Below are 12,013 nucleotides of genomic sequence, written 5' to 3'. Positions count from 1 at the left end.
AATATTCATCAGTATAATTTTGCTCATAACCTTTTTTAAAAGGGCTGCGTAGTTTTGAAATTCTTACAGTATCGCCCACCTCATACTGTCCTCCACCCTAACTACCCGTTTAAGTGAAGCAATGAGAAAAGGGTTCCTCAGACAAATCTGCTGCAATGTCTCGAATACTGCAATCACACTTTGGCACCAAACCAAGACCACGTAGGACGTACTTTTGAGCATCAGCGAAATCTTTGTTAAAAAGCTTCTCCGTAATTTCTCTCTTATCTCCTTTAATATAAAAGAAGGGCATGTGTGAGGTTGTTTTCTGCACCATTCGTCTGTATATGTATAGCTTTTTGTTGCAGTATATCATATAAATAATAAGCTACAGTTACCTGTATAATACCGCTAGCAGTAGTGTTAGGAGATGTGTCCTTGTCGCAACAGTACAGAGTATCCAAACAGGCACCCTTAAACGACTTGATCCGGCTCTTGTCCTCTTCTGCTTTTTCTTCAGGAACGAGAAATGTAAAATTTCTTTGCCCCAGTTCTTTGCCATAGTCATCCACCCATGAGTTATCATCATCGTGTAGTGATGGAAAATATTTAGAGCTGCTCGATAGATCCTCACCCGCTGCACATGTCCTCGTACCTGCATAAAACATTTTAATTAGAACAATATCACCGTCAGCCCCGTCGTGGAGGTCTTTGAGGTTGTCTGTAGTGTTGTTTCTTGTTCATCTTGCTTGTCCTCAGGACCAAAAAGTTTTCTTTTGATCCCTACATAGCTAACATAAGGTTTATACCATCTGAATAATTTATCAATGTGTGAGAAGATTTCAAGGGTTCTATCCCATTCCCCCCACTGGACCACAAAGCCGGTGCTGAACCACGTCTCCCACTCTTTAGACATGATGGGGTAGCCTTTTTGTTGCTCTGGGGTTCCCATCCTTGCATTTTGAATGATAGAATCGTCCTTGCACGATCTAAAAAAGATGTAGGATTCTGGGTCGTAGACTCCAAGGTCTGTCTCTACACGGTAGAGCTCTCCTGGCACAGACCCGCACCATTGTGTGGTATAGACTCTCTTTTGAAGCACTCATATCTTTACAGACTTTTTTTCTGAAGTAATTCCAGTCTTTGGCTGAAAAACTAATGTGCGGTGTGCTTTCACAAAGAAAAATTTCATCAAGCTCTCTTGTATAAAGATGAACTGTTCCATGCTCAAACAAGAATCCCGACATTCTAAAATCTTCCACCGCCCATTCAAACTGAGGCGCCCATGCCTTTCGGTCCAGAAAATCAGCCAATGTTGTTGGGGGAGTCTTCTTTCTAGGAGCCATACTCATTGCAATATAATTATACATCGTTTTGGAGTCATTACTCCTAATTGATTACCTGTGACGTCCATGATTGTGATGCTGCAAAGATGGCGCTGTTGTTCTGCACAAAAGTAGCTCTGTCCGATACAGATTCACCCAAAAAATCGTTCAGTCACACTGTTCCATGCTCTCGGTCAGATGTAAGTCAAAAAACTAGCACGCTATATATGCAACCGATTGCTAAAGCCACTCCCAAACATCCGCTCCGGATAACACCGGACATCCCATATACACAAACCCCCCTTTTCACACCCGTCTTCACCTTTTGGCGATCGACCCCCATCGTGGCTAATAGAGGATAAGGCCGGACACGCCCTAATACAAACACCCATTTTCACACCACCATGTCTTTGTTGTTCAACCTTGCTATGACCCCAATCTTTTTTTTTTTTTTTTTATCATTTTTTTAAATTAAATTTTTATTATTATTTTTTGATATTTTTTATATAATTTTTGATTAATCATTTTTTTATTAATCAATAATTGATTCATGTGCACGACTCATGTGCGCGTGGTGCGCGCATTGCTAACCTTTATTTACTACTTCTGTGTAAACTTAAAACAACTTAACATTTACTTCAACATGGGACTCGGACACCATTCTCCTAGGGTTTGATCCATCCTGCCTCCTTACGCAGACTTTGTCGCTATTTATAATACCTTATCATCCTTGGCTACTGTTGAATGGCTCTAACTGAGGTCCGACACTCTCATGGCTGCATTCCATTGACTCTAATGAGTCTATTTCTATTTCTAACTTTTTTTTTCTTTTTTTTTTTTGTTCTATTTTTCCAAGATCTGATCCTGGGGCACTAGTTACAGCAGCTATCCAGAGAGGTTGAAAGGAGAAGTATGATTTATTCACTTTCCAAAACCTAAAACAAGTCCAGAAAAATGTAGGCTGTGGATTGTTGGTAATTTAATGTTAGTTAGCTAACACTAGCTAACTTACTACTGTATGCAACCTTATATAAACCTACTGTTCTGCTTTTTAATGATTGTAATAGTGAATAGAGAACTACCCAGATGTACCCTAAATATAGTTGTCCTCTTTCTCAATAGTTAGGTAATATGGTGGTTCACTTTTACTCTGTGATCGGTAGGCTTTAGCTTCTGTCTTTATTTTTTTTCACGTCAGTTTGACAGCCTGAATACACCCTTCACAATGCAACTGCAAAACTGTCTGCTTCTTTCTGAGATTGCTTTTTCCAAAGATTAGACAATATTTCTCTTATAATAAGTAAGTATAATTAGATTTTCCACTGCAGTTATAATGCATGGCAAGACTTAATCCAGGGACCTTTTCTGAATCTATGTAAGTAATCAAAATCAAATCAGCATCAGGCGAAAATCTCCTGTGACAGGTTCTTTTAATTTTATTGTAGACTGCGTTTCTTCACTCGTGCTACTTATTTTTAGTCATTTAAACATTTTTTCATATACCATATCTTGTAATTGTGTTTACCATTGTAACTAAATATAAAAGTAAATAAAGGACAATAAAATATTTTTTATTTTGTTTTATAACTTAAACTTACTTATAACAACTTCCAGCGTTTCTGCATTTGTTATGTTTTGTCTTTTTACTTGTGTTTTTGATTTATTTGCATGTGTACTATTTAGTTGCAGTGCATCCAGCTCTCAGGGCCACCATAATTTTTAATACACATCTTGTTTATTAATCTTTGTTATATTGTGATTACATAACCAAACAATCACTAATCCACCCAATACATCCCATTTTTGTCTCTGTTTTTTAGTCATACACACTTATGCACACACACACGCACACACCTGGTCTTTTCTTCCCTTGCTCGGCCAGATGTTAGCATTGAGATTTTGATGTAAAATGTGTGAGAAATGTTTTTAATTATCTAGCCACCTGGATGGCGTTGTAGCATGAACACACACACATACACAGTATACACATACACACATAGACACACACACATACACAGACATGTAATGATTCCCTATAAATCTTAAATTTCTAACTTAAAAAATCAGTATTTTGTCCAGAATAAATGTGCTCACTCAATCTTATTTTGTGACTTATGAGGATAGAATAACACAAACACACACAAAGACACAAACACACACACACACAAACACACACACACATTGTTTCAGGTAACAGATGTTGTCCTTCTTTTAATTAAAGTCGACAAATTAAGACATTACACTTACTCACTGCTGCAGAAACAGGCCTTACACACACGTCCTCACCACATTATTTTATAAATGGCTGTAGGGGAAAACTGCAGCTTAAATTGTTTTCAAGGGCAGCAGCAGACACTCGTGCGGCTGCGTACTTTCTTCTTCAGTCTGTTTTCAGGCTGTTGTTGTTCTTCAGCAGGTTTTACAGCTCTTAGTGAAAGTTTTTGAAATCGCATGTTTGAATCCAGCCATCACACATGACACTAAGTGGACATTGTGTGTGTTTCAGTCCACTGAGCCACAAAGAGCATTGTGTTGTTGACCCATCTGTCTACCTGATCTGTTTTCCTTTGTCTCTCTGTCTTTCTCAGTATTTCCCCACTGTTTACTGTTGAATATGAATGAAAAGTGACATATTTCGTCATAGAAATTATTCTAAAAATTTGGTGTGCACCTGAAGATGTACAAAAAATAGTTACAAACTTCAGTCCTTTCTCTTATCAAGGTATTAATTTAACACAGTGGCGTAAGTACCCTGTGCATTGCACTGGGGCCCAGCTCACGAGGGACGGCAACAATTGCCACGTGGATCGTGATCAGATGCCGTCATCCATTCATTCATACTGTGTTGACATAATGAGTTGCTGTGCTTTTCTTGATTGCTATTTGTTCTGTGGTTATTGACAGACTGTGTCAGCTACTTTGTGTTCATTTGTTACTTGTAGTCTGGAAAAAGCTATTTTGGTTGGTTGATAGTCAGAGACCACAGGTTTGAGTGGAGGGCAGGCTGTAAGATTTGCATTTGGCACTTCGGCTGCTGTCTACGATGCTGCAGGTCTGCAATTGTGTGGAGTCATTATGTGGCTGTACACCTATGTGTACACGAACATGTTTTTTGGGGCAAGGGGCACAAGAAAAATAATTTCAACTGGTCCAATTGCAATTAATTTACATTATTTAACAAAATGGATTTTTCACCATCTGGCCACCCAAATTGTGTTCTTAATAATGTTTTATAACTCACCTATTAACCAGTGATAAAATATTTATTAAGCATAAAGTTGTTATTTACAATTTGTTATTACATTACAACTCTTTATAAAGGGTGCCTTACGAGAAACTGTGGTACCATTACTTCAACCACTTTCAATTACTAGTCAGTTTCAGGAACTTGAAAAATGTGTGTCAGTATGTAGAAAAATGGCAGGATAACACAAATTGTTAGTCAAATAGAAAAGATGACATTAATTGTAAAAAAAACAAAACAACAACAACAACAAATAAATAATAGACAAAATAGTTGATGAGGTGAAGATGTTCGCATTGTTGATACATCCAGAAAGTGCGCATATGTTTATTAAGACTTTATTGTTGAGTGTTTAACAATGTTCAGCCATGGTACAGCAAATAAGTGCTACATGGAAGACACAACATACTGAAATCAGGACTGTATGTTTTCTTATTTTTTCCACCATTTCTTAAAATTTCTAACCGAAGAACTCCTTAAACCTCTGAAAGAAACTTTTCTCTTGACCATTGCAGAGTTTTGACTGACAGCAGGAGAAGTCGAACTCAGGGAGGCCATATCTGACAGCCAGAGTCATATAGTCGCAGTCTGTGTATCTCATACATCTAGTATAGGTTGTTTCTGGGTGAAGACACAACATTAGTCTTGTTAGCATTACTTACCCGTACTGTACATTTCAATGACAAAAGCGGGCAAGGCAAGTCAGCCAGTTAAATAAATACCAATAAAAGAAGCATTTCCCTCCAAATATGACGTCAAATCAAATAAGTCAAAAAATGATTTTAAATTATAGGAGAAGAAATGAGACTCTGGCTTAGCAACATGACTTCTTGAACGAAGAGTTTTAAGTCCTTTTGCTCAATAGAAAAGGATGTATTTTTATTTTCTGCCACAACACATCAGTATTAGGGCATAAATATTCCTTTAAACGCCTAACCATCTTTTAACAATCCCCCTCCATCCATCCATTCATATAACTGCCAATAAAAAACCCCCCACAAAAACAAACAATACGTACCACCACTGGTGAGTTTGAGGCAGCTGTCTTCCCCTTGGTCACACTCATGTTTGACTCCACAGTTGTTGGAGGAGCCATCAGGGCAGGAGTAACATTCCAGCGAGAGGACTGGAAGAACGAGACAAGAGTTCACGGGATTCAGGTTATTGCTTCAGTTTGAATTCATACAGTGTTTGATAACTCATCGTGAGTTTTGTCGTTTCACTGTCTTAGAGCAAGTTTTAATAAAGGAGTCAAATCTTACATTTAAATGAATAGTCTGATGTTGCCTTCTTGGCGAGCGTAACATTAGAATAGTAATACCACTATGCCAAATCATCTCTGTATTGTAAAACGGCTACAGTCAGTGGCAGGTTAGCTTAGCTTATCATAAAAAGGTGTCTGTGAAAATTCTCAGTCATCCAGGTCACAGCTATCCAAGGTGAGTTAATCAAAGGCAAATGAACTTGGATGAAAGGCGAAACGTCATTGAGTGTCCTGTCGCCCTTGATTTCAACCCACTAAACAGGGGCAAGCAGCTAGCCTGGTTCTGTCCAAAATCCTCCTACAGACACATCTCTAGCAAAAAAAGTGTAAAAATGATAAGTTGTGGTTTTACAGGACAGTTACAAGCCAGACTAACCCATGATGTTTTTTTATCCTTTCATGGAGTTTGTGTTGGAGTTTGTGTTGTGCTGTGAGCCGGTCGTTTTTTGGTGTTTGGTGGACTCAAACACAAAGACATTTTCTTTGTGCAGAATCAGTAGGCAAGAAGCTCTTCACAGCCCGCAAAAAAAACACATTTTCACTCCCAACTAGTCACATATGGACGCTTGGTCAAGACCCCTTGACGTCGCTTTTCAACATTTAAAATGTTTTAGATTTTGGGAAGTGAAAGGTTAAAGGGATTCAACCCTGAAACTGAATGACACACTGACGAAGCCAACATTTCTGTACAATTTTACTTTAATGTGCTGACATTAAAAATTGAGATCTGTAGTATTGTAAAGGAGGAATCTGAATCTAATAGATTTGGGTGCAAACTTTTTTGTAATTTTTGCTTAATGACAGTCATTGAATGCCTGTCTCCACCTTGGTAAATAAAAAGATGGTGAATTGATAAACCTGAACAACTGAAACATCTTCCGGACTTTATCGATGTATCCCTGACAAAAATATCCTGAATGTTGTATTTCATAAATATATATTATCTTGTCAATAAACCAAACCAGAAAGCTGCAACACAACGGTGCACAGAGCAAATGGCATGTTCTGGAACATCATAAAAAATATTATGAATGAATACTTATCACTGACTCTGCAAAGTGTGAATTAGAAGCGGATGACACACAACAACAGAACATGCAAACTGCACAGTGCCAAAATATTTCCTCGGGCTCTTTATGAAACAAATAATCTCTCTGACATGACTTGAGCATCAATGAAAGCAATACTGATTCCTTTTTTCTTACCAAATCCAAACATGGCAAAGCTGACAGCCAAACAAAACACCACAGAGCCCCTCATCATGAATGGAAGCACTGTCTGAAAATCAAAACAAAAAGAAAAATTCACAGTATTGTCGCAGCTGGATAAAAGACAGAGAAATTACTCTGTGGAAGGAAAAAAGGAATAAAACGTTTGCACACACGTCAACTCTGAATCAGCCTTTTTTGGTCAAGAGCTTTTTCATAAAGAAAAAACAGCTTCAGTTTTTGCTGTACATGATATTATTTTCACCTTCATTGAGTTACATTTTATTAAATGAAAATAAAGACTGAGATGTTAAATTTGTAGTTATTTCCAATAACTAACAAAACATGACTTTAGACATGACATGACTAATGTAATGAAATAAACATTTTTACCACAAATTGTAACCTAACACTCACCTGTGAATGTGAAGAAAATGGCTTTCAGCTCATGAAGAGTCTTTTTATAACAGCAAATCCCCCAAAAAGTAAACAGCCTATTTGTTTGAGTTCAGAGTCTATGTTTGAATGTCTAAAATATTGACCAACACAGTGCACTTTTTATGTAACACAGAGAAAGGATGAATAGATAGTTTTGTTTAGGATTTTATTCTGAATCTTATTTTCCTAATGAAAAATGTACATGTTAAGTGCAATCAATATTATGCAAGTTGACTTTTATTTGATTTATAAATGGACAGGTAACATACAGTTGTGAGGGAAAGAGAGGGCAGGCAGGCAAGTTACCGATTACATATCACACAATTGCAGTAATTCCGCTTGTGCTAAAAACACAATAATGTGTTTATAGCTGTGAGCCTGAGATTTGGTAATGACAGGAAGAAAGAGGAGAAAATGAATATCAAGAAATGAAAACAAATAAAAGAGAAGACAATAGAAATCCAACACTGTGGGGGAACTGTTTACAAGGGTGCAACATAAAGAGATTAACCATGTGTTTTGTTGGTTGATAACGTGCAAATATTTCAGTGTGCTGCTCAGGCTGCATTTCATTCACACATTCACTCTGGCTGAACCTTGGAGTCATACGCTGTGAGCTGCTAAACTGTTATTGCTGCAGGATTTGCCCTTAAAGTCAGATACGTGTAACGACTCTGTCCATCAAAAGAGGGGAGTCGGCACATTTCTGCTGAGAGAGAGGTTGAAATCAATCAGTGTAAACTTCACTGCATTTATAACAGACACCTCCAGGAGGAAGAAAACAAACAGAACAGTGACAGACAGCAGACTGAAGTACTGAAGAGTCGTCGCTGTGAAAATTACAATAACAGCAAAAGATATGCTTGATTGTGTAAAAATAGTTTGATTGCATCAGGTTTATCTGTCTATTTGGTACAAGATACTTACTTTTATCATTTTGATTTTGCTGTTTTATAGGAGTCCTACAAACACTATCTTACTGCTGAAATACTCACTCCAGCACTGAATGTGTATTAATCTGCCGCTGAAAATAGTCCCCAATAAAAGCACTATTTACTTCTGTTTGAGTAATGTTTGTTAAAAACTACAGTGTCCAGCGGTTTTCAGAAACTATTGAGCCTTTTTAAAAACAACACTATTATCATAAGATGTACAGTGGGTACGGAAAGTATTCAGACCCCTTTAAATTTTTCACTCTTTGTTTCATTGCAGCCATTTTCCAAAAATCTCTGCAAAACACACATTAATAGTATCGAGATTTCTCTCAAGACAGATCAGAATCAACATATCCCTTTTAAGTACGGCAAAGTGATAATAAAGCTACACTTTTGACTCGTAAAATATCAGTATAAGACAAGGAGCAAACATGTACCATCCATATGCCCACAATGCGGACAAGTACGTTGCATATTATACAGTCCAAGTGGGTGGTGATTTACCAGGATACAGCGGGCTCGGTGCTCAGTATGGTGCAGGGTTAGGGGGTATCTTTAGGGGTTTGTTTAGATTAGCATTCCCCTTATTCAAGTAAGGATTTACATTTGTTGCCCCTCATTTAAAGACAGCCGCTAAAAACATAGCTACGGATGTTATTACTGACGTCATGAACAGACGTCAAGAGGGGTCGGGTATAGTGGCCGTGGCCCCCCGACCAATAAAACAACCTCCTGGGAAAAGAGGGAGTTCCCCACCAAGGAGGCGCAGCGGTATCAGAATCTGGAATTTTTCATTCCAGCTAGTACAGAGGACTACCTGGATCTAAACAATACGTTTCTGTACACGCGTGTAAAAATCACCAAAGCTAATGGCGGAAACCTGGATCAAGCAGACGACGTGGGCTTTATCAACTACCCTGGATGTACAATATTTTCACAGGTCGACATACCGTTGGGGGACCGACTCATAACGCAATCATCAAACACATATCCTTGCAGGGGTATAATAGAGTGCCTTTTGAACTATGGAAAGGACGCTCTGAAGACACAGTTTGGATCCGGACTATTTTGCATGGATACAGCAGGTCATATGGACGACGCAACGGCTGGAGGACGCAATGAAGGACTAGTTAAAAGAATGGAGTACACACAAGGCGGCCGCGTAGTGGAGCTAATATCCCCTTTACATTCTGACTTGTTTTTTCAAGACAAGTTAACGATAAATGGCGTAGACCTCAAGATTAAATTCATAAGAGCTAAAAACGAATTTTGCTTAATGCGCAACACTGTAGACGACTTTCGGGTTAACATTATGTCAGCAAGCCTGTTTGTAAAGAAAGTCACCGTATCTCTGGCTGTTAAGCTAGCACACGCTAACGCATGGCAACGTTAAATATCCCATAGACAGAGTCTGTCTTAAACATTTTAGCGTCCCAATGGGCATTAATGTTTGTAATCAAGAAAATGTATTCTTGGGACAAATACCTAAATTTATTGTATTAGGATTTGTAGATCACGAGGCATTTACAGGTAGTTATGTGCGTAATCCATTTACATTTAACCATTATGATATAGAGTTTTTATGTTTATACGTTGACGGTCAACAATATCCTTCAAAACCCTTTCAACCCAACTTTACAAGAGGGAATGCCATCAGGGAGTATCATCAATTGTACTCGGCAACTGGAAAGTATCCAGTGTGTCCAAGTATCAGATTCTTTTAAATGTGTATAATAATATTAGAAGTTGTGTGCCATTCATTATCAAAATGATTTATAGACTGAAATGTGTACGACAATGTTTTTTGTTATTATGGTGATATACAGTGAGTACGGAAAGTATTCAGACCCCTTTAAATTTTACACTCTTTGTTTCATTGCAGCCATTTTCCAAAAATCAAAAAAGTTCCTTTTATTTCTCAGTAATGTACACTCAGCACCCCATCTTGACAGAAAAAAACAGAAATGTAGAAATTTTTGCAAATTTATTAAAAAAGAAAAACTGAAATATCACATGGTCATAAGTATTCAGACCCTTTGCCGTGACACTCATATTTAACTCAGGTGCTGTCTATTTCTTCTGATCATCCTTGAGATGGTTCCACACCTTCATTTGAGTCCAGCTGTGTTTGATTATACTGATTGGACTTGATTAGGAAAGCCACACACCTGTCTATATAAGACCTTACAGCTCACAGTGCATGTCAGAGCAAATGAGAATCATGAGGTCAAAGGAACTGCCTGAAGAGCTCAGAGACAGAATTGTGGCAAGGCACAGATCTGGCCAAGGTTACAAAAAATTTCTGCTGCACTTAAGGTTCCTAAGAGCACAGTGGCCTCCATAATCCTCAAATGGAAGACGTTTGGGACGACCAGAACCCTTCCTAGAGCTGGCCGTCCGGCCAAACTGAGCTATCGGGGAGAAGAGCCTTGGTGAGAGAGGTAAAGAAGAACCCAAAGGTCACTGTGGCTGAGCTCCAGAGATGCAGTCGGGAGATGGGAGAAAGTTGTAGTAAGTCAAGCATCACTGCAGCAATCCCCCAGTCGGGGCTTTATGGCAGAGTGGCCCGACGGAAGCCTCTCCTCAGTGCAAGACACATGAAAGCCCGCATGGAGTTTGCTAAAAAACACCTGAAGGACTCCAAGATGGTGATAAATAAGATCCTCTGGTCTGATGAGACCAAGATGGAACTTTTTGGCCTTAATTCTAAGCGGTATGTGTGGAGAAAACCAGGCACTGCTCATCACCTGTCCAATACAGTCTCAACAGTGAAGCATGGTGGTGGCAGCATCATGCTGTGGGGGGTGTTTTTCAGCTGCAGGGACAGGACGACTGGTTGCAATCGAGGGAAAGATGAATGCGGCCAAGTACAGGGATATCCTGGACGAAAACCTTTTCCAGAGTGCTCCGGACCTCAGACTGGGCCGAAGGTTTACCTTCCAACAAGACAATGACCCGCGCACAAGCACACCGCTAAAATAACGAAGGAGTGGCTTCACAACAACTCCGTGGCTGTTCTTGAATGGCCCGGCCAGAGCCCTGACTTAAACCCAATTGAGCATCTCTGGAGAGACCTGAAAATGGCTGTCCACCAACGTTTACCATCCAACCTGACAGAACTGGAGAGGATCTGCAAGGAGGAATGGCAGAGGATACCCAAATCCAGATGTGAAAAACTTGTTGCATCTTTCCCAAAACGACTCATGGCTGTATTAGATCAAAAGGGTGCTTCTACTAAATACTGAGCAAAGGGTCTGAATACTTATGACCATGTGATATTTCAGTTTTCTTTTTTAATAAATTTGCAAAAATTTCTACATTTCTGGGGTTTTTTCTGTCAAGATGGGGTGCTGAGTGTACATTACTGAGAAATAAAATGAACTTTTTTGATTTTTGGAAAATGGCTGCAATGAAACAAAGAGTGAAAAATTTAAAGGGGTCTGAATACTTTCCGTACCCACTGTATGTCTTCAGTAGAAACAAAAGAACATAGGACTGGAAGCCACAGACAGGATAGTCAGAAGACTAACACATCGTTGGTTTTTGTCTTTTCATCTTTATTGACAATAAGAAAAATATCAGATCAGACATAATAGCGTCTAAGCCCAAAGAAAATGATA

General features: G+C 38.8%; 1 protein-coding gene across 1 annotated transcript; it reads right to left on the bottom strand.

Moving 5' to 3' along the window:
- Nucleotides 1-4,861: 4,861 nt before the first annotated feature.
- LOC119907411 (CD59 glycoprotein-like) lies at nt 4,862-7,174 on the bottom strand. Its single transcript, XM_038725175.1, has 3 exons — nt 7,018-7,174; nt 5,567-5,674; nt 4,862-5,169 (listed from the first exon to the last, which is right to left on the bottom strand). Exons 1-3 carry the CDS (start codon nt 7,073-7,075, stop codon nt 5,009-5,011), a joined length of 327 nt encoding a protein of 108 aa, XP_038581103.1. The 5' UTR covers nt 7,076-7,174; the 3' UTR covers nt 4,862-5,008.
- Nucleotides 7,175-12,013: the final 4,839 nt, after the last annotated feature.

The sequence above is a fragment of the Micropterus salmoides genome, unplaced genomic scaffold, assembly GCF_014851395.1.
Source record: "Micropterus salmoides isolate LMB-PRFRI ecotype aquatic unplaced genomic scaffold, ASM1485139v1 Ms_hic_scaffold_17, whole genome shotgun sequence".
In the NCBI taxonomy this organism is placed as follows: domain Eukaryota; kingdom Metazoa; phylum Chordata; class Actinopteri; order Centrarchiformes; family Centrarchidae; genus Micropterus; species Micropterus salmoides.
This window is presented reverse-complemented; position numbering and strand designations above follow the sequence as displayed.

Coding starts and splice junctions, on each gene's coding strand:
- LOC119907411 (XM_038725175.1), bottom strand. CDS start 7,075: ATGATGAGGGGCTCTGTGGTGTTTTGTTTGGCTGTCAGCTTTGCCATG. Junction 5,675..7,017: donor CTTTGCCATGTTTGGATTTG/GTAAGAAAAAAG, acceptor TCGTTCTTCCAG/TCCTCTCGCTGGAATGTTAC. Junction 5,170..5,566: donor CCTCAAACTCACCAGTGGTG/GTACGTATTGTT, acceptor GTCTTCACCCAG/AAACAACCTATACTAGATGT.